This window comes from Megalops cyprinoides, chromosome 2 (assembly GCF_013368585.1).
Source record: "Megalops cyprinoides isolate fMegCyp1 chromosome 2, fMegCyp1.pri, whole genome shotgun sequence".
NCBI classification, from domain to species: domain Eukaryota; kingdom Metazoa; phylum Chordata; class Actinopteri; order Elopiformes; family Megalopidae; genus Megalops; species Megalops cyprinoides.
The window spans coordinates 12,267,340-12,293,309 of record NC_050584.1 but is presented as its reverse complement, the minus strand read 5'-3'; the positions used below and the strand labels follow the sequence as shown (position 1 = coordinate 12,293,309).

Genomic DNA, 25,970 nt, shown 5'->3' with positions numbered 1-25,970 from the left:
CTGACTTGTCCGTCGGTGTCTGTTCGCACAGTGGACGGTCAGTGGTCAGCCTGGACGCCCTGGAGCGAGTGCTCTGTGACCTGTGGGCCGGGCCTGCAGTCTCGCTACCGGTTCTGCTCCAGCCCCGAGCGGTCAGGGAGCGGCCTGCCCTGCCTCGGGCCTGACCGCCAGGACCAGCTCTGCGTGCCGGCTTCCTGCGACAGTGAGTGACGGGAATATTTCCGCTGTCCAACTGGAAGCCAGAGGGCTACACCACAAAATGATCCTGCCAGCCCTTCAGTTATAAGCCCTTTCATTACATATGAAACCCTCTGCATTGAACTGAGTGTGAGCGGACAACGTTTGATGTTTGCAGGGAATGGTGGTTGGGGTGAGTGGACTACCTGGACGGACTGCACCAAGTCGTGTGGCGGGGGGGTGCAGAGCCGCAGACGGGAGTGTGATAGTCCAACGCCAGTCGGGGAGGGGGACTACTGCGAAGGCCTGAGCACAGAGGTTATTTCATGCAACACTAACCACTGCCCAGGTACTGAATCAGAGACAAGCAATTTTCTGAAACAAGTCCAGTTCCCTGTATATAGCCATTATATTAACTCTTATACAAGGAACAGTTTGGACTGTACTGTTGCCTAGGCTCTGTGAAAGGAAAAATACTTCATTATTTTGTCTACAGTACCATGTTCTTTAGCTAGATATATGTGGATATTTGTATCTCTATGTCCAGTGTTTATCTTAATTTCCCTTTGCGTGTGTGTGTGTGTGGCCAGTGCAGCACGTGAAACACTGAAAGGAGAAAATCCGAGAAAAAAACAACTGTGTCGGAGCCACAGTAAACTAACTGCTCAAATTCAAACCCCTCTCTCTCTAGCCATACACCTGTTTTAATTCTTTAGGCATTAGGCAGGTGAGCTGTGTGTCTGTGTGTGTGTGTGTGTGTGTGTGTGTGTGTGTGTGTGTCTGTGTCTGTGTGTGTGTGTGTGTGTGTGTGTGTGTGTGTCTGTGTGTGTGTGTGTGTGTGTGTGTGTGTGTGTCTGTGTATGTGTGCGTTACTGCAGAGCTCTGTCACTCACACCTTTGTGCCTTTGTGTGACTGTGTTGCCAGTTGCACCCTGCTCTGAGGTTCCGGGAACGGCTTACAGCAGCTGCGGCCCCTCATGTCCCCGCTCCTGTGATGACCTGGCTGTGAGTTTCCCCTCACCACTGTGTGACATGTTGACTCACTCTGTCTCTGACTGATTGGCGTAACCAGATGCTGCAAATATCAAGCTGAATGATCTCCATGTCATATATGGCAGACATCAAGCATCACTGAATGAACTCCACAGAATGTACTGTAGGTATCATGTCGTGATCTCTGTACCTTATAGTCTGATATCAAGCTGTTGCACTTGCTGTTTCTAATGATGCTACTTCTTGCATGACGGCCTTAATCTGCCCAAACTGTCAATCACACATTCACTCTCACGGTGATAAACTGCAATGGGTATAGCCTCTCAAATGGTTCAAATGGTTTATCAGCATGCATATTTAGCATGATCTCCATGACAAATGCCTCAACTGGGTGAAAAGGCATCTCTCTCTCCACCTTGATCCGGCCCCACCTTCCAGCACTGCGAGTGGCGCTGTGAGCCGGGCTGCTACTGCACCGAGGGGAAAGTGCTGAGCGACAACGGGACGTCCTGTGTGGACAGGAACGACTGCCCCTGCCTGGACCTGAGCACCGGCCAGCGCCTACTACCCGGGGAAACCGTCCCCGCCCCTGATGGCTGCAACAACTGGTGAGGGCATGGGGGAGGGCGCGCCGCTCTCTGCTGCTATGTCTGCTGCTAAATGCTATCTCATTTACAGCTGGTATTGGGGGGGGTGTCCTGAGCCAGGCTCCATGGCCCATATGCTCTTTAATGTGTCATAGGCAGCCAGACTAGCAGGCAGGTAACCATATCGACAAACTCAGGAAACGGACACTTTCTGAGAGTCTGATACAGGAAGTGGCTGCATGAAGCAGGTTGTGTGCAGGAAAGGGGTGTGTGGGGAATGTGGGTGCTTTTTTGAACTGATGGGAGGGGTGTGCCCATCTCACTCCTCCCGCGTGACCCCACTGCTGCATCTGCTGTGTTTCAGCACCTGTGAGGGTGGAGGACTCGTCTGTAGCAGTAACACCTGCCCAGGTGAGGATGTGAGCAGCTCGCAGTAGCAGGCGGACTGAGATACGCTTGCCCAACACTGGCCACATGTTCGCAGTAACTGATGTATACACTCTCCTGCTCTGTTGCTGTGTTTCACACAAATACACAGGCACCTATCCAAGCACTGACATGGTAGACATACAGTAAACATAGTTTAGAACTGGCACAAAGGCACACGTGTGCCTACATATGTACACAAACGCACATGGATATGTACATGCCGAGCATGCTCAATAATGCTCTATAGCTCCTGTTTCTCTTCCAACCCCTCCCTCTTCCCTCCCTGTCTCTCTTTCTCCCTCAACCCCTCTCTGTCTCTCCATCACTCTTGTATCTTTCACACACTACCTCCCTCTCATTCTCCTCCATTCTGTCTCTTTCTTACATTCTCCTCTCCCCCTTCACCTCTCTCTCCCTCTCCCCCTCCCCTTTTTCCCCCTGTTCTCTCTCCTTCTCTCTCTCTCTCTCTCTCTCGCACTCTCCCTCATTTCCCCTTCCCTTTTCACTCTTTCTCTCTCCCCCTCCCTCTCTCTCTCTTACACTCTCCCTTGCTCCCATTCTCCCACATCCTTTTTCTCTCTCTCTCTCACTCTCTCCCCCTCCCTCCTCTCTCTCAGTGGATGGAGGCTGGTGTGAGTGGTCCGGCTGGACTCCATGCTCTCGCACGTGCGGGGCAGAGTGGGTGTCCCGTTACCGCAGCTGTGGGTGTCCCGAGCCAAAGGGGAGCGGAGCGGCCTGCCCCGGGGTGCAGGAGGTGCACGGGGGATTAGGGGTACAGATCCAGAGGCAGCCCTGTCCCACCGTCACCTTCTGTCCAGGTACATACATCTGTGGTTTGCAGTTCCAAACATTTGAGAGAAGTTTTTCAAGCTTCACATTCTCAACTTATAATGAGGACAAATTCTGCAGGCTCTATGCTCATCCTTTCTTTAAGACCATGCTAACCACAGACGCAATTCTACATTATTGTTATTGTTATATCCATTATTATATGCATTTTCTGTCTTAGTGGGGGTCTACATACACTAAGGTAAACTAAATAACTTACATTACATCAATTCATGGTCTTGACATGTGCCAGTTTTAGATCCACCTGCATATTTACTAATCAACCACATAATGTAGTCAGATTTGTTGAGAATATAATATGAATCGCAGATACACAGTCACCGTAATGCAGTTGTATCAGGTTTTTTTATTTTGTGAGGCATCTTTTCACTCTGTTTTCCTGCCTCTTCTCTCTTCAATCTTCCCCTGTTTATGTCTCTGTCTTTCAGTCCATGGCTCGTGGGGTTCCTGGAGCCCTTGGTCGGAATGTGATGCGTGTGAGGGGGTTTCAGTGAGGACCAGGGAATGCAACAGCCCTCCTGCCAGGTTCGGCGGTCTGCCCTGCATTGGCGAGAGACACCAGAGTCGCAGTTGCCATGACAACGTCACTGTCTGCTCAGGTCAGTGTCTCCCTCGGTCCCTCTGTCTGTCTGCATTGCCGTCTCCCTGCCATGAAAAGTGCTTGACAGCATCGCCACTGCTGTTCTGCAGCTGCATCACTCTGGGCCTTCCCTCTGCTCAGTGTGAATTTGTCTCTCAGTCCCATGTTCTCCCTCTCTCCACAGACTGTGGCGGAGGTCAGGAGGAGTGGCCTTGTGGGAAGCCCTGCCCGCGATCGTGCTCCGATCTCCACGGTGACACAGTGTGCATTGACACGCCTGAGTGTCGTCCTTCCTGTGGTTGCCCGGGTGACCTGGTTCTACAGGATGGGCAGTGCGTGCAGCGTGAGGAGTGTCGCTGCAAATTCCACAACAGCACTGCAGGTGAGAGCACACTGACACCTGGGCTCACAGCCACTGACTCACTGAATCACTGACACCTTGGCTCACAACCACTGACTCACTGAATCACAGACGCCTGGGCTCACAGCCACTGACTCACTGAATCACTGACACCTGGGCTCACAGGCACTGACTCACTAAATCACTGACACTTGGGCTCACAGCCACTGACTCACTGAATCACTGACGCCTGGGCTCACAGCCACTGACTCACTGAATCACTGATGCCTGGGCTCACAGCCACTGACTCACTGAATCACTGACACTTGGGCTCACAGCCACTGACTCACTGAATCACTGACACCTGGGCTCACAGGCACTGACTCACTAAATCACTGACACTTGGGCTCACAGCTACTGACTCACTGAATCCCTGACACCTGGGCTCACAACCACTGACTCACTGAATCACTGATGCCAGGGCCCACTGCCACTGAATCCCTGACACTTAGGCTCATAACCCCTGCCATACTGAACACTGACGCACTACACTGGGGCATTAGAGTTGGTGTCTCACTGACACTGACACCTGAGCTGACTACACAACTACTGCCTCACTGACACACTGACACTCTGCCACTGAGTCACTGACTCCCTGAAACCTAGGCTCACTGTCACTGACTCACTGACATGCTGACATTTGGGCTCACAGTTAATGATTCACTGATTCACTTGCACTGGAGATCTCTGCCAGCAACTATGCCACTGTCAATCTCTGCCAATCAGTGGCAGAGATTGACAGTTTCTTTTCATTTTAACTACAGATGAGTTCCAAATAGAATGGAAGTTTCTTGATAGGAGTTCAATAAAAACACATAGACACATACAAATGAATGGGAATGGGAGAGAGAACATGAGGCCATCAGCCCAAAGTGAAACAGTTGGAGTTGGATAATTATATTTAGAGGCTTTGGGAGAGTATAACAAAAGTACTGTTGTAGTGTAGTATGATGATCAGGTAAATGCATGGGTTCATCTTTGGGGGTCCATAACAACTAAATGTTATGCCAAAATCAATGTTTCGTCATTGAATACAGCCCATGGGTTGAGTTACTTCCACTCATACAATGCAAGTTACATCAAGTTATCTTAATAACTCTCCAGTAGCTTTGACATAATTCACTGGCAGAGGTGCTTTGCCACTAATTGCATCCTGAACCTAATTCTCTTATTGCATAACACCATGTGGTTGTGGCTAGAACAGATACATGAGAACACTTAATTATTATTATTATTCAGTCATTAATGTGGTGCAAGAGTGAAGGAGCTGGCTTGTAGCGTGAAGGTTGTAAGTTGAATACCGCGGTTGAGCGATACTGTTGTACTACTGAACGAGGTGCTTAACCTGAAATGCCTTATCAAAAAAATGAATATAAAAATTAAGCTAACTCCATCTGTAGAGGGGAATCAGCTAATAAATAATAAAAAATAAATAAATGTAAATGTTGGGTTAAATCCCACGCATCTCATCACTAATCACTTGCAATGTTTCACATGACTCACTTTGTTAAATTGGGTAGTTTTTAATGTCAGCAGACGTTCTATCGGAAAGTTCATAGGAAGATTTGCGTCATCTGATATTTAACAGGTATAATGATGATACATATTATTAATGTTGACTGTGTTTTAAGAACACTTAAATGGGCTGAGCTAGTGGCTCAGTTAGATAAAGGTGCTTGCTCTGCGTACAGCTGAGCCCTACAGCTCAGACCTAAGTTTGAATCTGGCCATCTGTAGTGCTGGAACACAACTGGCTTAGTTCCACTGGGGTACAGTGGGTTTTGTCCGCCAGGTTTTGCTTGTCACACTGTTCTTCCCATACCGCAAATCGCTTGGGCTCCTGTGAGTCACTCAGATAACATCTGGGAGATGTGTCTATCCTCCATTCACTGTTTGTTCTCCTGGTGCACTGTAGTATGTGTAGTGTGGAAAATAGTCATGCAAGTGTATCGGAGCATTGCATTTCCCGTGAGTTGTTGCTGTGAGATGAGACTCATGTATAGTTACTGATTCTAAAGTTGTGGGGGAAATGTAAAAAATATAAATACATATTATTTCAACATTTATATATATACATTTGTATGTTTATCCATAATCCTGTCTCTTAGCGCCCAGATCCACCCACTTTAGCAGAAATGTATTCAGTGACACACTGGGCTTGTTGCCACCTCATCACTGACACGTTCGTAAATGTTGGCTGCACCAGCATGTGCGCTTTCGCTAGTATGTGTTTTTGGACCTTGATTAGTCGTTGTCATGGTGTCATCCCTGCTTCTCTCCTTTTGCTCCCTCTCTCTGCATACAGTGGGGGTGGACTCGGGTAATTCCTCATGGGCCTGGCCTGGCCTCTCAGAGTGGCAATATGCAGAACCAGGGGAGATCATCATCGGTGCTTGTAACAACTGGTACTTCCCATGCATATGTCATTTAAATTTACATTTAGGCAAAATATTGTACACTGTACAAATACTGCATATCTAATTAATATGGACAGGCTTTGGGCTGCGGGCAAAATCGCCACACTGGATGTAATTTCCACAAGTTATTAATTTTAATTTATATTTAGTTTTAATTTCATTAATTTTAATACATTTATAGGATATGTCATATTATGATATGAGAAATATAAAGTATTTAATTGAAAGACAGTGCTGTGTAAAAATATTTTGAAATGCATGTTACATGGGCTATTTTTATTCTGGAAGTAACTTTCCGACTATGTAAAAGAGATTAATCTTGTGGTTTTATCATAGGTCAGTAAAAAAGTTACTTTACTGCTTCCTGCAGCCTAGTTCTACTTCTTAACACTGTCTCCTTTTCTCAGCACCTGCGAAGAAGGTGTCCTGCAGTGTCAATCGGTTCCTGGTTGCCATGTAGATGGGGGATGGAGCCAGTGGGGGGCATGGTCAGAATGCTCAGCCCCTTGTGGGGGTGGAGTTACGCTGCGGTTGCGTCAATGTGATAACCCCGCCCCCCAGAGCGGTGGGAGGGGCTGCGCTGGAACAGCTGAGCAACAGAAGGACTGTAACACCCAGCAATGCGCAGGTACAGAGGGCCGCTGAACCTCGCTGACATTTTTACACAGCCCTGTAATGAGGCTGAGATGATCGCTGTGAAACGAAAGCCTCAGCTCCATGTCTCTCTGTGTGTCTGCCCTCCAGACTCTGGGCCCTGGTTCGACTGGTCGCCCTGGACCGCGTGCTCGGTGAGCTGCGGGGGCGGGGAGCAGTCTCGAACCCGCACCTGCCGCTTCCCGCCCTGCCCCGGGATGAAACGGCAGAGTAAGACCTGCAACACCCAGGTGTGCCTTGGTGAGTGGCATTAGAGCTCCTGAAAACAAACGTCTTAAAAGGTGAATCTCCCAGAACCAGGGAGCTGGTGACGCACCCAATGCCTATGGAGGTGAGAATGAGGGCACTTATGTCCCAGCAAGTACCTTCGCCATCCCTGGGTTGAGTGGATGTTATGTGATCACTCAAGAGTGTTTCTGTTTGTTAGCTTGTGTATATGAAGGATGACTGAGACGTTATGGATGGATTTGAGTGTAAATCGTTGAAATTATCTGAAGTAAGTTATTGATTGTATTCTGGGGCCTCTTGACAGCCTGTTAGGGTGGTGTTGGCGCGTGATCTGCCGAGTGACTCTAGTCAGATATGTTTCTGTGGAAACCGAGACTGGGATATAAGCTCTTAAAGAGGCGTTGATTATCCAGAGAGGCGCTCCAGGCCACAGGCACAGCGAGAGGTTTATTAAGGCCAGCTTGAGAGTTCTGTTAATGAATGAATGTTTAATGTGCGAATGTGCTTAGAGCGCGGCTGATTTAATTATCGGAGGACTTTATTGATTTCCGGGGTACGCGTGGTGACCTGAAGGCAAGGCTAACTAGATGTGGCACCGGGAGACTCTGTTGAAGTGAAATGATTCGGCTTAAGAGCCGTTCTTCACTTTGGAGTCATGCAGCCTGCTATTTGTACCTTATTGAAGGGATGCTAAACCTCAAAACAACTCTGTTTTCATAGAATTTCTAGAGGGTGTTTCTAGAGAGTGTTTCTGGCATACAAATGGAGTTCATTTAATCACAGGAGCAGATTAGTCCACTTTTGTTCTAGTCACAGACTGTCAGCATGAAACATTTCCTCCCTTCCAGAGGGTGATTAGTGTTTGGACTAGATTTCAAAGTCCCTAAAACAAATCATATTTGTTGCAATCTTAGTATAAACCTTCCAAACATGTTTAGGCAGCTGTCTTGACCTAATGAATCCATTTAATAGGATGTTACTGTTTTGTAAGATTTCAGTTGAAATAGACAGCAATCCCCTCCAAACTGCTATTCACTATCTCCAGTACCCAGTAATTATTGCAAGATAGATTGAGCCTTTTCTCTATTTGAATGCGAAATGCATTATGTGGCTTGTGTGAGACGCTAATTACCATAGAGTTGCTGAAGAAACTACAAGGGGATTTCAGTGCATTTTATTTATTAAGAAAAAAATAATGTCTTCGGTGTGGATTCCTTCTACAGTGAAGGTGATAAGCAATGTACATAGTGCATGCGCAAAATTAGTTATGAAGCTGAATTATAGTGTAAGAGTGGACAGTACTATGAAATTGACTTGTCTGTGTTTGAATGTTTCTTTGTCTGGAATCCCCTTCTGTGCCCTTCCTCCATCTATCCTACCCCCTACCATCATACCTACCCCCGTACCAGAGGTGGGGTGCCCCCCGGGCCGTCTGTACCGGGAGTGTGAGCGAGGGGAGGGCTGCCCTTTCAGCTGCGCCCAGGTCAGCGGGCGGGAGGGGTGCTACTCCGAGGGCTGCGAGGAGGGGTGCCACTGCCCCCCTCAAAGCTTCCAGCACCTCGGGTCCTGTGTGGAGGTGAGTAGACTCTGCTGTCTCCACGGCTCCCTTCTGTACTGTGTTTGAATTCCATCATATCATGCCTTTATTCACAGCTATGCATTTTAACATACATCAACTGCTGTGCTTGAGTGTCTACGTGTACATGGGCAGGGTAGAACAGCAGCATTTCCAGCATGTGTTTATGTCTTTAACCCTTTTGCGCGTACCGTCACACTGGTGTGATTAGCCCTTTCGCGAATACAGTCAAACCGGTGTGGTTAGAGTGCTAGTTTGGAAAAATTCTAGCTAACGTTAGCTTTGAGGAAACAGTGATTTAACATTACACAGTGTAGCAAATGCAGAAGTGAAAACTATGAGAAGCTTAATAACGCTAATGAAAACATAACAAACCGTGTAACGTAACACGCACGCTACGTAGTATAAAAGAAGTCACGTACGAAAGGGTTAAACTACCAGTATTACATAGCAAATAAAGTGTGTGACAGCAGAGGGTATAAAGACCATACCGAGGGGCTGGAATTGAGGGGGAGCTTGGAGGCCCACAGTGTGAAGCATGGCAGATACACGGGCGGTGGTGAGGACGGGTACTAACACACTGCTGCTGGCTGTTCCTCTGTGCGTAGGAGTGTCCCTGCGAGGTGGACCACGAGCTCCTCTCCTTGCTACAGAACGTGTCAGCTGCGGAAACTCCCGACCCTGAGGACATGGGATGGCAGAACCTGACAGTGGGGGTGGAACTGCAGTCTGGAGAGACACTGACACACAAGTGCAGTTCCTGGTGAGGGCAGTGTGCATTAAGCAGTAACTTCAAATACAGTATAGCTAGGAGTCAGAACACAATTCGCCTCATTCCACCAGGGTGGAGTGAGTTTCCTCATCAGGTGTCTGTGAGGTGCTCAGATGACGTCTGGGATCCTCCATTTGGTGTTTAATCTCCCAGCTGCTGTGAGACTTATAATGTGAAAAGCGATTGTTGTTAGCATGCAGGTATGTTCCAGGATTGCTTTTCCTGCACCCCACTGCTCCTCCATGAGTGCGGAAATTATTGTGGTGAGGTCAGTCTAAGGTACAATTGGTCATTCTAAAACAGGAAAGCAGAAAGGGGAAGAAGCACGAAAATACTTAAAAAACTGTAACCGTGGTAAACAAAAGAGGATCACAATACCCTCTAACGGCACTTTACAATGGCATTGAAAAAGATAGCAGTTGAGGGCATCGCATTTATAACCGTTATCTCCCAGGTCCACAAAAAAATAAGTATTTTATGACCTGGTTAGAGCTATAAATTGTGACAAATGACATCCAGCTGGTACATCCTCCAGCGCAGGCCTTTCTCAGTAATGCGATAATGTCACGAGCGCCAGGGTGATGTGCAAGGCGTGTCATTGTGTGCCTTTCAGCTCCTGTCAGCACGGCCAGTGGAACTGCTCCCTCGCTCCCTGCCCGCTGGACGGGGGCCTGTCCCCATGGGGCCCCTGGAGCCCCTGCTCGGTGTCCTGTGGGGGTCTGGGGCAGAAGTCTCGCACCAGGGGCTGCACCGACCCTGCCCCGGCGCACGGGGGGCGTGACTGCCAGGGGCCGCGGCGGGAGAGCACCTACTGCCAGGCTCCGGACTGCCCAGGTACTGTTGTGCCAAGAGTGGGGCTCCAACCACCAAGTGTCTCAGTTCTACTTTCTTTGTTAACTGGGTGAAGAGGAAGCAGGGCTAGATAACTCTAATTTCAAACTCATACCTGGCATCTCTGATAGACAGCTACAGACTGTCTGTCCAGCTATAGGCTATGTGAAGCTGGACATCTACCCAGTGACGTGTGCCCTCTGTGAGGAGGATTGCACACTGTGAACCTATATGAGGTATATAGGTTGTGCTTGCTGTGGCTGTGTTGAGGCCGTGTTGACAGGAAGTATTTTAATGAGCATGCAGCTCATTAATATCCAGCTGTATAAATGGATGACATTGTAAAGAACTGTAACCTATGTAAGTCGCTTTGGATAAAAGCGTCTGCCAAATGAATAAATGTAAATGTAAATGTAAATGCAGCAATGCTGCTTGAACCACATCAGTTCTAGTGCCTGTTCCAGTTAAAACTGGACATGCTCCCAAGAGAGACTTAAGCTCAGTTTAGAATTTGCATTTTAAATTGCCCCCAAAGGCCGCTCTGCAGAATTTGTTTACAGTAAAAGGCACTTAAGGCAGTAGTATATAGTTCTGGCTGTTTGGGGATAGAGGGTAGCCTTAATGGCACAGCAAACTAAAAGTGTACAGTGATCTTAAAAATAGAATGCTTCGCAAGGTCAGAGGGTAACTATCTGTAACTGCTCTCTTGTATCTTAACAGTGATCACAGTTCCCACAGAAGAGCCTGTTGTACCGGGTAACCCTTCTCTCTGTATCTACCTGTCTCTCTTTCTCAGTGCAGGAGTGGTGTAATGCTATGGCGGCTTCAGCTTTTCTCACTTTCTCACAGTAGCAATAAAACTGCTCCTGCTCCATGTCTCCCTCTGCTCACACCTCTTCCAAGCTGAGTTTAGCACAGTTTTATTAGGCTCTTCTCAGCTCTGATTTTAGTACAATTATATTAGGTTCTTCTCAGCTGAGATTAGTGCTGTAACATTTGGCTTTTTTTCAGTTGTATTTAGTACAATTACATTAGGCTCATCCTGGCTGAGTTTGGTATAGTTACATTAGGCTTTCCTCACAGTTTGATAACCCTCTCTATTTCCCCAAACCTCTGTGTCAGTAAGGATGCAGGCTTCTTTCAAAGTAGTTTATTCTGCCTCTATACATCTCTGCGGATAAATATTCAGGCATCCTTCACCATAGCCTAGCCCTGTATTTGATGTCCATTCAGGCTTCTGTATGTGGAATTTCTCTCTGTCCCTCCCTGAAGATAAAGTTAGAGAATTTATCCCTGCCTCTGTCCCTCTCTGCAGATGAGGACACAGGCTTCTCTCAGTGGACTGCGTGGAGCTCCTGCTCTCGATCCTGTAGTGACACATTAAGTCCAGCCCTGAAGTCTCGGCAGAGGGAATGTGTCCGGCCACCCTGTGCAGGGGAGATCCGTCAGGAGAGACCATGCAACCTACCACAGTGTCCTGGTACTGCCAACGCAATCTGCCAAACACTGCTCCTGGCCTGCTGGCCTGCTACTGCCCCTTACTCCTGCCCTGGAATCCTGGTTCAGTCACTTAGTCCTGCCACAGTGCCGAAAAACTGCCCCTTACTCCTTCCCTAATATCTTGTTACTTTCCATCTCTGCTGCCCTAGTATCCGAATACTGCCCCTCCCTCCTACCCTACAGCCCGAATACTGCCCCTTCCTCCTACCCTACAGCCTGAATACTGACCCTCACTCCTGCTCAAGTGCCCTGCTTGTCTCCCTCTCTCATGCTTTAGAGTTCATTTTTTTAGATCTCAAACCATCCCTCTGGCCCAGCTGTAGCTCTTCAAATCTGCCTGCATCAGTCTAATACTCTAAAGGCTGATTTTCCAAGCAGTCAGTAGGCATTGGCAGTAATTGGCAGTGTGTCCTGTCCTAATAATACTGGCACAATGTCAGGTGGGGTGACACTGTCAGACTGCGATCAATGCTGTAATTCAATCATGTTATTGTGCGGCGCTGTCAGACAGCAATTAGGACTGTGGCAAAGGCTGTATAGAGCTATCAGACAATGATCAGTGCCGTGTTTCAGTCAGGCTGTTGGGTGCTGATCGTTGCCGTGGTTCATGTTTTTGTGTGGTCAGACGGGGGGCCTTGCCAGGGCGAGGGCTGCGCAGAGAGGAACTGCTCCTGGACGGAGTGGGGCGAGTGGGGGGTGTGCTCTCGCTCCTGCGGCGTCGGGCAGCAGCAGCGAATCAGGACCTACTTGGCGCCCGGGGTCAACGGCTCCTGGTGCGAAGACATCTTGGGAGGGAACATTGAGAGCCGGTTCTGCAACATCCGTGCGTGCAGAGGTGAGGCTGCCACTAATCTATTGATGGACTGACAGGCTGACAGGCAAGATGTGGAATGTGAGATCCCATGTCCTGACGGAGAGATACAGGATATGATAAGCCTGAGCTAGCTGGTATTGATCTGCAAAATTATTCAGCTCAATAGTCTATGCCTCTGTTATTACTCACCAGATTGCAGTGCTCCTTTTGTGACAGGTTTCTTCTCACATTTGGCATATGGACCACTATGGTGGATGGTGCAGAGTCACATCAGTGTTACTAGAAGACAGCCCTAAAGGCACAGAGAGGGAGGAATATTCTGGTTCACCCAGGTGTGTCCAGTCTACTGTATCATCTTTTTTCTCTTACACAGTGGATGGGGGCTGGTCTCGTTGGAGTCCGTGGTCTCGCTGTGACAAGCAGTGCGGGGGTGGGCGCTCCATTCGAACGCGCTCCTGCTCGAGCCCCCCTCCCAAAAACGGGGGGCGCAAGTGTGAGGGGGAGAAGAACCAAGTGAAGCCTTGCAACACCAAGCCGTGTGGTGAGACCCACCTCCGTTAATCTCCCAGATCACCATCAGTGCTGAATAGACATATTCATTAGATCGCAAATTTGCCATCATTAACACAGTTTTGCCATAACAGCGATCACACCTTTGTGCCTCACCAAAAAAAAAAGTATTCTTACACAGCGCTGGTTACACAGTAAAAGAATGCCTGTGTGTTCTCATCGGCATTGAATTAAAAGGATTTCCTGACCTCCGCTGTGTCACTTGTACGAGATTACATGTCAGCTCTGTGTTTTCCAGATGACGGAGGGTGCCCGCCGGGTCAGGAGTTCGTGCCGTGTGCCAACGAGTGTCCCCAGCGCTGCTCGGACCTGCAGCAGGGCATACAGTGCCAGGGGGAAGCAGAGTGCCAGCCCGGCTGCCGCTGCCCACCCGGTGAGCGGCTGGCACCTCACAGAGAAAGCACAGATGCAGAGCACACGCACCCGCTGTAACGAGCCGCTTTCTTACATTCTAACCGGCACTGACACTAACGGTGATTCACATTGCCTGAGGGCAAAATTTAAGAGGCAATTTGGATGTTCTCAGCTAAAGGAGAGCTGATGGAGTGGCAGGCATTTTTTATGAAGTTGCTCTGAGCCTTAAATAAGAAGTTTGCAGTGGCTGTTTGAGAAGTAATGTCTTGCATCTAGAAGTAGAGTGTCAGACTGTGACACGGCCGGTTGTCTCTAATGTCTTCCCGCGGGAATGGAAGGGCATGTCTGTGTGACCTGTTTTTTTTTCTCCTGCGTGTTGGGCGTGTGCAGGCCAGCTGCAGCAGGACGGCTCCTGCGTGCAGACTTGGCAGTGCGACTGCGTCGACGCCCTGGGCCAGAGCTGGGCGGCTGGCGGCTGGCACCGGGACGACTGCAACAACTGCACCTGCGCAGACGGGCTGCTCTCCTGCACCAATCAGAGCTGCAGCGAGCCCAGCTGTGTGTGGAGCACCTGGTCTGCCTGGGCACCCTGCAGCACCTCCTGCGGGATGGGGCAGAGAACGCGCTTCAGGTGGGTCCTACGGAGGTTCGGCGAAACCCATGATAGCATATCATTGGGACCTGGGCAGCACAGAACAGGAAACCGCTTATGTCGCTAGGCTGGACTTCTTAGAACAGAAAGTAGAGTCTGAGTACTGAGTGATAAATTGTGCTGGAAATCAGTGAAGACAGTTGTCATTGTGTGGAGTACATTTTAGATTCACACCTGTTAGTGATGTTGAAAACAGCGTGGATGGAAAAGGTTTGTTGTATGACTAAATAGCTATGTTTGTGTGCTCTGTCAGTTTAGTTAGTTTAAGCCTTTTTTGCTTTTTGAATGTTGAACTGAGGGCCGAAAGCCACGGTAAAATTGTCACTTTTTGTGCCATCAGGTCACTGATCCCAGACACTGATGGTCTGGAATGTCAGTTCGAGGAGGTTCAGAAAAAGCCATGTGATCCTGGGCCGTGCCCACCTCTCTGTCACAATAACCAGGAGATGGCAGTTGGAGACACATGGCTAGAGGGAGAGTGCCAGCAATGGTGAGTGAAGGGGAGAAGAGTTTGCGTTGATTGATTTGCACACAGGATGGGAAAGGAGGGAAGCATTATTATAGTCAATTTGTCAGTGACCCTATTCCGGGATGACTCACAGTACTTTTACTCATCCCAGACCCAGCATCCACAAAAATGGCACAGATATAACATACCTCAAGCATATAAAAATATGTCATTTGCAGCAATTTCACTCTTCACCTATATAACACTGTATGTTCTTTAGCACCTGCACGCCAGAGGGAGACTACTGCCAAGATATTGAGTGTCAAGGTGAGTGTCACTGTCTCTACCATGAGTTGGGATGAAAGGTGAGTGAGTGTGTGCAACATCCTAACTTGTCCTCTGTTGACAGTGGATGGCGGCTGGACTCCATGGTCTGTGTGGTCAGACTGTCCTGTGACCTGCGGGCGTGGGACTCAGATTCGAACTCGCGCCTGTATCAACCCTCCACCCCGCAACAACGGGACACACTGCCGGGGGCCCGAGAGAGAGGCCCAGAACTGCCACGCCCCGCCCTGTCTCGGTATGAACAGTAAAATGCTTTTTAATCATTTTCACCGTGATAACTCTACTCACTGACTATGCCCTGTGCCTTGACAAACCTGCAGAACCCTTCAGTCGTCTCTCTTATATGTGCAAGCATCCAAGTAACGGACTGAGAGCAGCACGCTGGCAGTTTCAGGGTTGAGGAAACTGTAAACATGCACATCTGCCTCGTGTCTTAGATGACCTTTGCCCCTGGTCCCAGTGGAGTTCCTGCTCTCGCAGCTGTGGCGCAGGGGTGACCTCGCGCCGCAGAAACTGCGTGTGTGACGAGGGGGGGGACACCACCTGCCCCCCTGAAACAGAGCTAGAAAGGGAGAGAGAAGAGACACAGCTCTGCTACAAACAACCCTGTCCAGGTACTGACCCCCTGGTACACTACACCAAAGCCTGATATTACACTTCCACTTATCATTTTGTTTAATGACACTGTACACAATAATGGGCAGCAGAGGAGGCAGAAACCTATATCCCATTTTAACGTGAAAATAAATGCGCGCAGTTATCTGTAATTCAAATAACATCGTTAGAGGTCAGGTCTCCGTTGTTTCCTCTGTATTTTCTTAGCATGCCTTAAACATATTTATTATGATCCATAATTCATTGTTAATGTTATAGAAACAAACAGGGCTCCCATTGTCTGCCTCGCGTGCTCTCATTCGATACAGCCAGGTGAAACCCAGCAGACATTAACACAAAGCATGTGAATGCTGTCTGAATTGCAGCTCATGGTTTATGGGTTTACATTCATTGGGGCTTCCCTACGCTGTGAATCTCTCTCTCTCTTTCTTTCTCCTTCTCTCTTTCTCTCTTTCTGTGCAGATTGCCCCATGTCTGCGTGGAGCGAGTGGACAGAGTGCTCCTGTGTATCTCAGATACAGCAGCGCTACCGTGCACCGCTCTCTCCTACCATTAGGGGGCAGCAGTGCCAAGGCCTGGAGACACAGAGCAAGACATGTCAGCCTGGAGACTGTGAGGGTGAGTCTGCCGCACTATGCGTTCATGTGTGTGTGAGTGCATGTATGATCCCATTGGCTGTGTACAGTTTATACTGTTCAATGACTTGCAACAGCCTCCTTCCTGAGCCTGTGTATCTGATGTTTCCTCTTACCGCTGGATGGTTGTGTTTTCCAGAGTGTGAAGAGCCATTCCAGTATTTAGAGTGTGGCGCCCCCTGTGAGAAGCTGTGTGCACTGCAGGGGCAGACGGAGACCTGTGCAGGACCCTCGCAGTGCACACCTGGGTGTTACTGTCCACAGGTATCCCCAGGTGTACCATACTAGGGGACATTCTGAATTTTGTGTACAATTTCTTTGTTTACATGTAAGTCTTTTTGTGTGTTTTAAGGGCCTACTTCAGCAGAATGGAACATGCGTTCCCCCAGAACAGTGTGGCTGTGTACACTTGCTCAACTTGGACACTGAAAGGCCCATCTCTGTCACTGTCCAGCAGGGGGCGCAAGTGAAAGTGGGCTGCAGCACTTGGTGAGAAAGAGCGTGAAAGAGTAGAATATTCTGTAATATGCTCACATAAGGCAAGAGTATTTTAATTACCTTATTATATCTGCAGTTTCTAAATGCAACGTAATTTTGATTGTGCAAAGTGTCAAATAGCATATTACGTAAGTCTTTTAATATAGCACCCAGGCCCTCATAGAAGTGTAAAAGCTTTACTAAGTGTACTGTTGATAAAATATCATCCCTATGTGTGACAGTCTCTGTCAGGATGGAACGCTGCAGTGTGACACTCAGCAGTGTGAAGGTATGAGGCCCACAATCCTTTGCTTCGTGTACAAATGACTGACCTCTGTGGTGAATGTTTGCTTTCTAAGCATGAGCATGCAAATAAGATGGAAATGATTGTTTGCATTTCTATGGTAAAGGGAACGTGATGTTGTGATGATTGATGGCGCTTTAGCCCTCCTCTCTCGCCCTTCGTCCCAGTGGTCCTCAGTGAGTGGTCAGAGTGGACACCTTGCTCCCCCTGTGTTCCTGCGTCCACCCTAAACCCCGGCACCGCTCCTCCGGAGACTGCCCAGCTCCTGTCGGTACAGCGCCGCTACCGGGCCTGTCTGGACCTGGACTCCGGGCTGCCGGTCAGCGACGAGGCGGGGCAGTGCGCCGGGGAACTGGAAGAAGAAAGGCTGTGCCCAGACCCGACCATCTGCCAAGGTTCGTCTCAGATTCAAAGCCCATTATCAGCTCGAATACAGAGAGCGACCGGCGTTATCAGCTCAAATTCACACTGGCATCCATTCACACTGAAATCGACCAGGGAGCTGTTAAGAGCAGCACTTTCCAGTGTGGTTTTTTCACTTGTATGTGCTATACCTAATTCCTATTGCTCTCCCACCTTTCCATGTCTGATAATTTACCATATTATTTACTACCATTAATTATCAGTAAGCAATGCTGTTAGAAACACTGTTTCATAAAAACTAAGAATTTCATAGTAGTAGCTGACGTCTGTGCAGCTCTAGAGTGCTGCATGTTGATGTGGATGCTGCCCCTCAGATCTCTGTCAGTGGAGCGCGTGGGGCCCTTGGAGTGCGTGCCACGACCCCTGCAGCGGTGGCTTCCGGCAGCGGTACAGGCAGCCCCAGGCCTACCCTGTAGGACCCCGGTGTAGGAGGCTGCAGTCCCAGACACAGAGCTGCAACACTGCACTTTGCCCAGGTAAAGGCACACAGCTGCCGCTGTGCCCTCTGCACAGGTGAAAACACACAGGTAGGACTCCACACTCTGCACAGGTAAAACACACACTCAACGCAGCCCCCTGCACAGTTAAACATTCATGTATCTACAAGTTTGGCACATCACTGCTCTCTGCACAGTCAAACACACAGCTAGAACACTGGTGTCTGCATCCTCAACACAAACTACTACAACACCTCTCTGCACAGGTTAACACAAGGTTAACACATGCCTGACAACCAGGAGGTCTAGAATGTACAGAATTACTCTACTGTAATTAGTATGCTGCAAAATGCTACCGCAATTACACTACCCACAGCAGAAACATTTCTCACAGTAGGCGCCCAGCTGACACTGTAAATACACTCCATGCAGGGCGGCAGGCAGTAACTGATGAAACAGTGTTAATGGTGGCCCGTGTCCCGCAGGAGAGAGGTGTGAGGACAGGGGGCGTGCCTACCGGGTGGCCTGTGCCAATCAGTGTCCCCGGAGCTGCACTGACCTCTGGGAGCACGTTCAGTGTCTACAGGGACCCTGCCACCAAGGTACGTTGATAACCGTGATGTCACTCTCAGCTGTCATAGCATTCTGTGTAGCTTGGTTTAATTCCTGTGGTTTCTCTATATGGCCTTTACAGAGAAAGACGCGAGCCCTGTACAAGCTACCTAGCATGCAGAAAAGGCCCAGAGTTCTTTGCAGGTTATTGGAGGTGACTGGGTGTGGTCTCTGAGTAAAGAGCACTGGACGGTGGCGTTGAACTCTCTTCTTTCGTTTTCTTCCTTTCCCTGCGATCAGGCTGTCGATGCCCAGACGGCTGGCTCCTGCAGGATGGAGGGTGCGTCCACGTGTCGGCGTGTCGCTGCGGCATCCCGGTAGAGAACGGCACCTTGGAGATCTTACCCGGGAATAACGTCACCATGGACTGTAACACCTGGTGAGGGGACACGGAGGCCCACACTGAAATCCCGTTTCCGTGACAACGTGACGTCACCTTCAGTACCCTGTTGGCTCTCCCTGTCTGTCCAGCTCCTGTGAGAATGGCTCTTTGGTATGCACAGACCTGCACTGTCCGGTGTATGGGTCCTGGGGACCGTGGAGCAGCTGCTCCTCCTCCTGCGGGCGGGGTCAGAGGACCCGGAGCAGACCATGTCAGGTGTCGGAGGGGGGTCCGCCTTGCACTGAGACAGTCCAGGATGAGCCGTGCGTGTTACCTTCCTGTCCAGGTCAGTTGCTCCATTGTCACATCCTCACAAGGTGTGAGCAGGGTATCACTCTTCCTAATGAGATTATGAAATATTCACTGTGGTGCCTCAGTCTCAGCCAAGCAAACAGAATTAATCTCTCCCTCATTCTTACAGTCCCGCAGTGAATATAGTGCATACTGAGATCCTGAGATTCCGATTACATCTTCATCTATCTTTGTCTTTTGTCCTGTTATTTGAAACCATCTCCTTCCTCAGCTGGCTGTGTTCTGAGTGAGTGGTCGTCATGGAGTGAGTGCAGCGCCTCCTGTGGTGGAGGACTGTCAGTACGCAACAAGACCATCTTACAGCATCCACAGCCAGGGGGAGAGGACTGCCCCCCTCCCTTGGAGCAGCACACTGCCTGTAATACACACAGCTGCATGCCAGGTAAGGTTAATGTACACGCACTCTAACACACACACACACACACACAAAGGTCTAACAAGGCAAACGGTACATATTTTGAAATTCAGCTCAAGCCCTCACGCTGACTGATGTTGAAGAAATAAAGGTTGTATATGTGGGAGGTTGTAGTTTCCATCCAAATCCTGACTGCAACCTTATTTTCTTTTCCATCATTGACTCATTTGCTGCCTCATAAAAAAAAAGGCTGCCTGAGGGGTTTTGTCACTGCACGCGATAATCTGTCTCCCTGCCCATTCCTACCCCTCCTGCTGCTGCGGTCCAGTGTGCCCTGATGGACAGGTGTTCAGTACCTGCGCCAGCTCCTGCCCCTACACCTGCGAGGACCTGTGGCCAGAAGCCCAGTGTGTGCCGGGACCCTGCCGACCGGGCTGCACCTGCGCACCGGGGAGGGTGAGTGGTGGTGTGGGTGTGCCTAAATGTCTGAACGCCTCAAGTTGAAAAGCCATACTCCATACTGTCATACTGTATAGAGCTGTGACTGTCAGCAAGACTGCCTGCACTCCAAGCTTTTGAATTATGTGAATATAGTCTCACCATGTTCAGGTGAATATGTTGACCTGATTACAATGAGACCTGAGCTGCATGGAGACGAGATAATAAGATTTCAGCCAGTCTCTCTTCACCTTTCCTGTCCTTCAAGTCATCTCGGCACTGTCAAATTAGACGCTTAGCTTGTCAGGGCAGGGCTTTCTCTTTGCTTCCTTTCGAGTTACTTCACTCCTTGCTTGTTCTGCATCGGAATGCCCACAGGTGCTGTTGGAGGGATCTTGTGTCCCCCATGCTTCGTGCCCCTGCTCCTCCCTCTCACTTTACGGGACCCAAAACCAGACCCTCGGTGAACACAGAGAGAAGATCCCCCCTGGGACTGTCCTGCAGAGTCTCTGTAACACCTGGTACCCCTTTATTCCTTATTAACCCTCTAATTGTTACAGATTACATCATCTGTGACTTTTCGCACCGGGACAATTAAATAGCATTGAACACGGTACTCGTTCTACACGTAGCGCTCTCATAGACCGCAGTGCTTGTAGCATACCTATTCTTATAAGCTCAGTGTTCAGATGACCTCAGGAATGCTCCACTGTACAGTGCCCTCTCGTGCTTTCCTGTTACAGCATTTGTGAGGGAGGGGTGTTTAACTGCACAGAAGATTCCTGTGACGGTGAGTGTGACTTTCATGCTCTACTGACTTCTTCTTTTTCCCCCCTACTATACCCCAGAGCCAACAGAGAATGCAATTTTTCTTTATTAATGAGAATGCATGCGGCCTTCTCTAGGAAATAAGCAGCATTTCAATTATTAAAAATGTTGAAAAAAATGGATTGATAGGAGATGGATGTTTTATTCAAGAGCAACGCTTTGCAGTCTGATGCCACGGCGGTTGTCTAGTTCCTGCAAACTGCCAGCAGGGGGCCAAAGAGAGGCTTGCCGGGAGAGGCGACATCGCTTTGTCAATGGAGGGGACCTTCTGGATCTTTCCGTCATGTCTCTGAGATCCCAGCGGGACGTGATGTATCTGGCTGGTTGTGACTCTCTCCTTCTGCCTCTCTGTTCTGCTCTCTCTCTCTCTCTCTCTCTCTCTCTCTCTCTCTCTCTCCATTCCTGTGTCAGTGGACTGTGAGTGGGGGAGCTGGTCAGAGTGGAGCCCCTGCGCTGTGAGCTGTGGTTCCGGGGAGCAGAGGTCAGACCGGGCGGTTCTGCGGGCCCGGCGGTACGGCGGGGCACAGTGTGAGGGCCCCGCGCAGCGCTCCAGACCCTGCCGAGCACCGGACTGCGGTGAGGGGAAGGCAGGGCTCTTCGGATCCGCCGCTTCATTTCTGAAAATGTCTGATCATTCTTTGTACACTCATTCAAACACAGTCAAGAAAGTAAATACAGCTGGTCTCCCAATTGATAAATTCAAGCAAAACGAGCGTGCAAAAAAACTAAACTTTTGTTGGAAATTACAAAGGATAATGGTGTTTGGTGTTTTGTGACAAATCATACTTTCAAGACATACTGTAGCTGTTAGAGATAGAGGAAGACTTATCGTTATGGTCTAGTGAGTGGTGCAGACCCTGCTGATGTCGCCCCCTGCTGTCCCCATACTGTAACAGCATGCCCTGAGGGAGAGCGCTGGCGGAGGAGTGTGCCAGGACTGGCGCCTGCGTGCGAGAGGAGCTGTGCAGAGATGTATCTGGCCGTGCCGCTCAACTGCACTGGACAGGGTGTGGAGGAGGGCTGCGTGTGCCAGGAGGGGCACTACCGAAACGCGGAGGGGCGATGCGTGATAGCCGCGCTGTGCGAGTGCGAGGAGGCGGGGGTGAGGAGAGAGGTACGCGTGTGAGCCCCTCCTAACAAACAGCCACGAAGCCATGAAGCTGTGAGCTCGCTCCATTTAATGTTTATTTCCCAACAAAGGACTGCTGCGGGTTGTGTTGACGCCTAAGCGCCTCAAGACATTTAAAAAATGTTTCTAAAATTATCATGTCAATCAGTAATTCATGAACCTATTGAAAGTCATTACAGCGCTCCACAGCTGACTCATGTAATCCATTAATGCCTGCTTTATAAGAATATGAGGTGACAAGAATGTGATGATCCATTAGGAAACACAAAAGTGGTAAACCAGAGAACTGCTGCACTGTTATGGTTACTACTAATACTGCTGCGCCAATTCACAGCATTGAGTGTTCCCCCCTTCTTCACACAGGCGGGGTCTGAGTGGGTGGAGGGGTGCCAGGCCTGCCGCTGCGTGAATGGGCTGAAGCAGTGCCAGTCTGGGTGCCCCTCTTTGCAGTGTGAAGAGGTGAGAAATCCTCTGGGGGGTTGGGGGGATGGGGGGTTGTCTGTATGCACGGCATCTGTCGGGACCTCATGAATCGCCTCTTGCCCGGCACCATAGCACTCAAGTGAACAATGCTCATACGCAGTAAAAGGAAGAGGAGTTTGTAGTGCGCCTCCTGGTCTGGCACACAGCTCCTTTACAAACACAAAAAGGCCGTCTGTGTGCCACGCTCCTTAGAAGGCTGGCTTTGCCCTTGGTTCTCGGCGGGTCCCGGGTGCGACACTGTGTCTGTGGTGCTGAAGAATGACAGGCCGCACTGTTGGCCGGATCCTCGTGAGAGATGATTCATTCAAGAATCTATTTTGAGAGGAGAGTGGAGTTCAGCGTGGAGCGCTCTGTCAAAGTGACATCATTTCCCTCTGCCTCTCTCCTTCACTTAGGGAGAAGTGAAAGTGGAAAAGACAGGAAGCTGCTGTCCGGTCTGCAAGAAGGAGTTCCCAGGTAAGGTGTCATGGATCGGAAGTGACTGAATTATGTCCGTTTGATCCCATGATGTTTTATTCCCAAATATGTAGTCACTGTCCGCTATTGAACGTGACACCAAGGATTAGTTCACCTGTGATCATTTTGACCCCTCCCTGTAACTTTTTTTTAACTCAGTTTCATTCATTCCCTCTTTCATTCATACACCCTTTAACTTCCTCCTGTGTTCTTGCACTCTCATCACCTTACCTCTCTTTCTGCCGCTCTCATTTTACATCTCCCCCTCGTCCCAGGGGAGCCTGTGCCTGAGTGTCGTCGCTACACCGAGGTCAGGAACATCACTAAGGGAGACTGTCGTCTTGACAACGTGGAAGTCAGCTACTGCAGAGGGCGCTGTTTGTCTCGGACCGATGTCATCCTGGAGGTCTGTCAATAACAGTTTTCCTTCGCCTGTTATTTACTCTTCTTTTTCGGCTTTTACCTTTGTTCCTCTGACCCACGAGAGCTCATTGGAGTGTCCCAAGCCGAAACGTAAACAGGATTAGATTCCCATCTCCGCTTGCTCTAACTCAGCCTGCGCCGGTTTTTGTTCTTCTATTTTGGTGTCAGTGCCGCTGTCTGTTATCGATGATTCCACTCTCAAGATAGCAAGCGTCCTCCGAGTGAACTTTTATCGATCGATGAGTCCAGTCAATCAAACTTCGTGCGGTGTTGTGCCCTGCGCAGCGGAATTCTCTCCGAGCTCTCTGCAGAGCGCCACGTGGAGACGTGATTGCCAGCTTTAGGAGCCTGCCGGTATACAATACGGCCGGCGCGGCTGGTTGCGGTTGCCAGCGTGGACCTGGGCTCTCACCCTCCGTGTTTGCTTGCCCAACAGGAGCCCTACCTGCAGGCCGTGTGCGACTGCTGCAGCTACAGGCTGGACCCGGAGAACCCCGTACGCTTCCTCAGCCTGCGCTGCGACAGCGGCCAGACCGAGCCGGTGGTCCTGCCCGTCATACACAGCTGCGAGTGCACCAGCTGCCAGGGTGGGCACACACACACACCCAGGCGCGCCGCCCCCTGCCGCTAATCCCCCCATCCCCCCGCCCCCACCTGCCCCTGCCGTCGCTCGCGCCGCCACATCACCACGCTCGCGCGGCGCGTCGGGGTGGGAGGGCGCTTCTTCCCGGTGAACGTGTGTTCGCATTTTAATTATACACAGCGCAAACATTAATTACTTAATCAGGTTCTCATTCAAAATCAATTATGTTTTTATTCCATAACTATCATGGGTAATTACAAGGGACAGAAATACACATACGTCGCATTATTTATTTGCTGTGTGAATGCCTATAATCAGGCAACTGAGAATGTTTCATTTATAAATGGCTAGTTTTGTGGAGCCCATTCAAGCAGTAAAAACACAGTATTGTCCCACGGTCCCACAGTGTTGCCTATGTACAGTAGTGTCTCAAAGCTCCAGATCACAAAAGACTGCACTTCCATTCTTCCACTTTGACCACCAATGATTCTACAGTACATCCACTCAAGACACTGATCCACTTCATTTTTACACAAGTCTGAGGGCTTTGCCAGTTCAAAGGTGAACTGCAAGTCATCAGAAGCATGCCGGCTTTACTCCTTCTTCCTAACTGCACGTTAGTGTAGTAAAATGGATTCTCTTGTGCTGCAGGCGGAGACTTGTCCAGGCGCTGACCAAGCTTCGAGGGACAGATGGACAGCCCTGAACAGACAGAATCTCTCTGCGTCCTTGAATGAAAATGCGCTGTAGCCCGTAGTCATTATATGACTGGAAATCCCTTTTATAGAGTGCCTTATGAGACTCCTAAAGATCCTTATGCTGTACAGGTTTTAATGCTTTTATTATGCTGTCAATAAACAGGAGGCATACCCCATAGAATATGGTTTTCATATTTAAAGTGTGTGTGTATGCATGTGCATGTGTGGGTGGGTACACAGCAGGGATGGGCAAGTCTGGTCTTGGGAATTGTCTGTGGGCTCTTAATGGTGCACTTCAAGTCATGATGGGGACAGGAAGTCCCTTCAATCAATGAATCTGGTGTAAAGTAGTTGCTAACAGCCAGGGTGTATAAAAGCTGCTGGACAAGACAAGAGCTGACCTCCCTTAGGGTACAACATTATACTTTTCTCATTGAAAAGGCCTTTTTTCCCAGAGCTTCAAGCCAGTGTAACAGCAAAGATTTCTGCCCGTGAATGTAAGAATGGGTGCTAAAAGGGTGAGCAAAACAAATAAACAAGCAGACACGGACTAGGTGTGGGACGGGTTTATTGAGGCTAGGAAGGTGAGAGATTTTAGAGCAGTTAAAAAATAGGACCTCTGCCTCCACCATATCTTGCAGGCCTGGCAGACAAGCTAAACTTCCCTCTTTGCCACCATTAGTCCTCCACAGAGGGAGCCCACTGCCCTGGCAACAGTCCTCAGTACACAGTGCGTATACTGATGGATTGGGGATGGCCGAGCTCTGGCATCAGTTCTTCTGATGACCACAGGAGCTGACAGCAGGTGTACTCGCTCACCGGGACTCACCATTCTCATCAGAGGCTTCTACCCGGAACATAGCTGTAAAGTTGTTCAGATTTTCTGCTCTTTGATCCAATATGCATCACAAAGCTCTGTTCTTTCCTGAGAGCATGCACGCACAAGGAAAGCGTTGTTCTCAAAAGAGCAGAATTACAAAGCTTCGGAATCGCATCAAATCAACACGGCTTGCATTACAGATACACGGTGCACGGCAGTGCTTTCCAGTTCTAACAAAGGTTGGATTGTATTAGTTTGAGCCTTTCCAGTGTGGCCTTCCACTTCATGCATACGTTTAATGCCACCCTCTGGTCCTGATGCAACAGCACCTCCAAGCACCACAGGCAGAGCCCACCTCTTTGGGAGGACAGTTTGGACACTGCT

The 25,970-nt window shown here is 49.4% G+C and overlaps 1 protein-coding gene across 1 annotated transcript in view; it reads left to right on the top strand.

Annotated features, from left to right (window-relative positions):
* scospondin (subcommissural organ spondin) overlaps nucleotides 1–24,935 on the top strand; it is a 66,576-nt gene extending 41,641 nt beyond the window's left edge. The window contains exons 70-113 of the mRNA XM_036555007.1: nucleotides 32–202; nucleotides 356–526; nucleotides 1,103–1,182; nucleotides 1,609–1,778; nucleotides 2,122–2,168; nucleotides 2,804–3,004; nucleotides 3,464–3,634; nucleotides 3,800–3,997; nucleotides 6,321–6,420; nucleotides 6,840–7,060; nucleotides 7,177–7,326; nucleotides 8,724–8,890; nucleotides 9,499–9,653; nucleotides 10,276–10,496; nucleotides 11,214–11,249; nucleotides 11,809–11,973; nucleotides 12,619–12,828; nucleotides 13,181–13,348; nucleotides 13,616–13,750; nucleotides 14,122–14,362; nucleotides 14,724–14,873; nucleotides 15,112–15,158; nucleotides 15,241–15,411; nucleotides 15,614–15,790; nucleotides 16,254–16,409; nucleotides 16,566–16,690; nucleotides 16,779–16,915; nucleotides 17,146–17,192; nucleotides 17,375–17,602; nucleotides 17,945–18,106; nucleotides 18,553–18,669; nucleotides 18,920–19,058; nucleotides 19,151–19,347; nucleotides 19,585–19,755; nucleotides 20,057–20,184; nucleotides 20,545–20,687; nucleotides 20,910–20,956; nucleotides 21,406–21,570; nucleotides 21,891–22,108; nucleotides 22,487–22,582; nucleotides 23,002–23,062; nucleotides 23,338–23,468; nucleotides 23,922–24,072; nucleotides 24,720–24,935. Of these exons, the coding sequence (XP_036410900.1) occupies nucleotides 32–202; nucleotides 356–526; nucleotides 1,103–1,182; nucleotides 1,609–1,778; nucleotides 2,122–2,168; nucleotides 2,804–3,004; nucleotides 3,464–3,634; nucleotides 3,800–3,997; nucleotides 6,321–6,420; nucleotides 6,840–7,060; nucleotides 7,177–7,326; nucleotides 8,724–8,890; nucleotides 9,499–9,653; nucleotides 10,276–10,496; nucleotides 11,214–11,249; nucleotides 11,809–11,973; nucleotides 12,619–12,828; nucleotides 13,181–13,348; nucleotides 13,616–13,750; nucleotides 14,122–14,362; nucleotides 14,724–14,873; nucleotides 15,112–15,158; nucleotides 15,241–15,411; nucleotides 15,614–15,790; nucleotides 16,254–16,409; nucleotides 16,566–16,690; nucleotides 16,779–16,915; nucleotides 17,146–17,192; nucleotides 17,375–17,602; nucleotides 17,945–18,106; nucleotides 18,553–18,669; nucleotides 18,920–19,058; nucleotides 19,151–19,347; nucleotides 19,585–19,755; nucleotides 20,057–20,184; nucleotides 20,545–20,687; nucleotides 20,910–20,956; nucleotides 21,406–21,570; nucleotides 21,891–22,108; nucleotides 22,487–22,582; nucleotides 23,002–23,062; nucleotides 23,338–23,468; nucleotides 23,922–24,072; nucleotides 24,720–24,742 (6,365 nt within the window). The 3' untranslated portion in view covers nucleotides 24,743–24,935. The remainder of the gene's footprint in view (nucleotides 1–31; nucleotides 203–355; nucleotides 527–1,102; nucleotides 1,183–1,608; nucleotides 1,779–2,121; nucleotides 2,169–2,803; nucleotides 3,005–3,463; nucleotides 3,635–3,799; nucleotides 3,998–6,320; nucleotides 6,421–6,839; nucleotides 7,061–7,176; nucleotides 7,327–8,723; nucleotides 8,891–9,498; nucleotides 9,654–10,275; nucleotides 10,497–11,213; nucleotides 11,250–11,808; nucleotides 11,974–12,618; nucleotides 12,829–13,180; nucleotides 13,349–13,615; nucleotides 13,751–14,121; nucleotides 14,363–14,723; nucleotides 14,874–15,111; nucleotides 15,159–15,240; nucleotides 15,412–15,613; nucleotides 15,791–16,253; nucleotides 16,410–16,565; nucleotides 16,691–16,778; nucleotides 16,916–17,145; nucleotides 17,193–17,374; nucleotides 17,603–17,944; nucleotides 18,107–18,552; nucleotides 18,670–18,919; nucleotides 19,059–19,150; nucleotides 19,348–19,584; nucleotides 19,756–20,056; nucleotides 20,185–20,544; nucleotides 20,688–20,909; nucleotides 20,957–21,405; nucleotides 21,571–21,890; nucleotides 22,109–22,486; nucleotides 22,583–23,001; nucleotides 23,063–23,337; nucleotides 23,469–23,921; nucleotides 24,073–24,719) is intronic.
* Nucleotides 24,936–25,970: the final 1,035 nt, after the last annotated feature.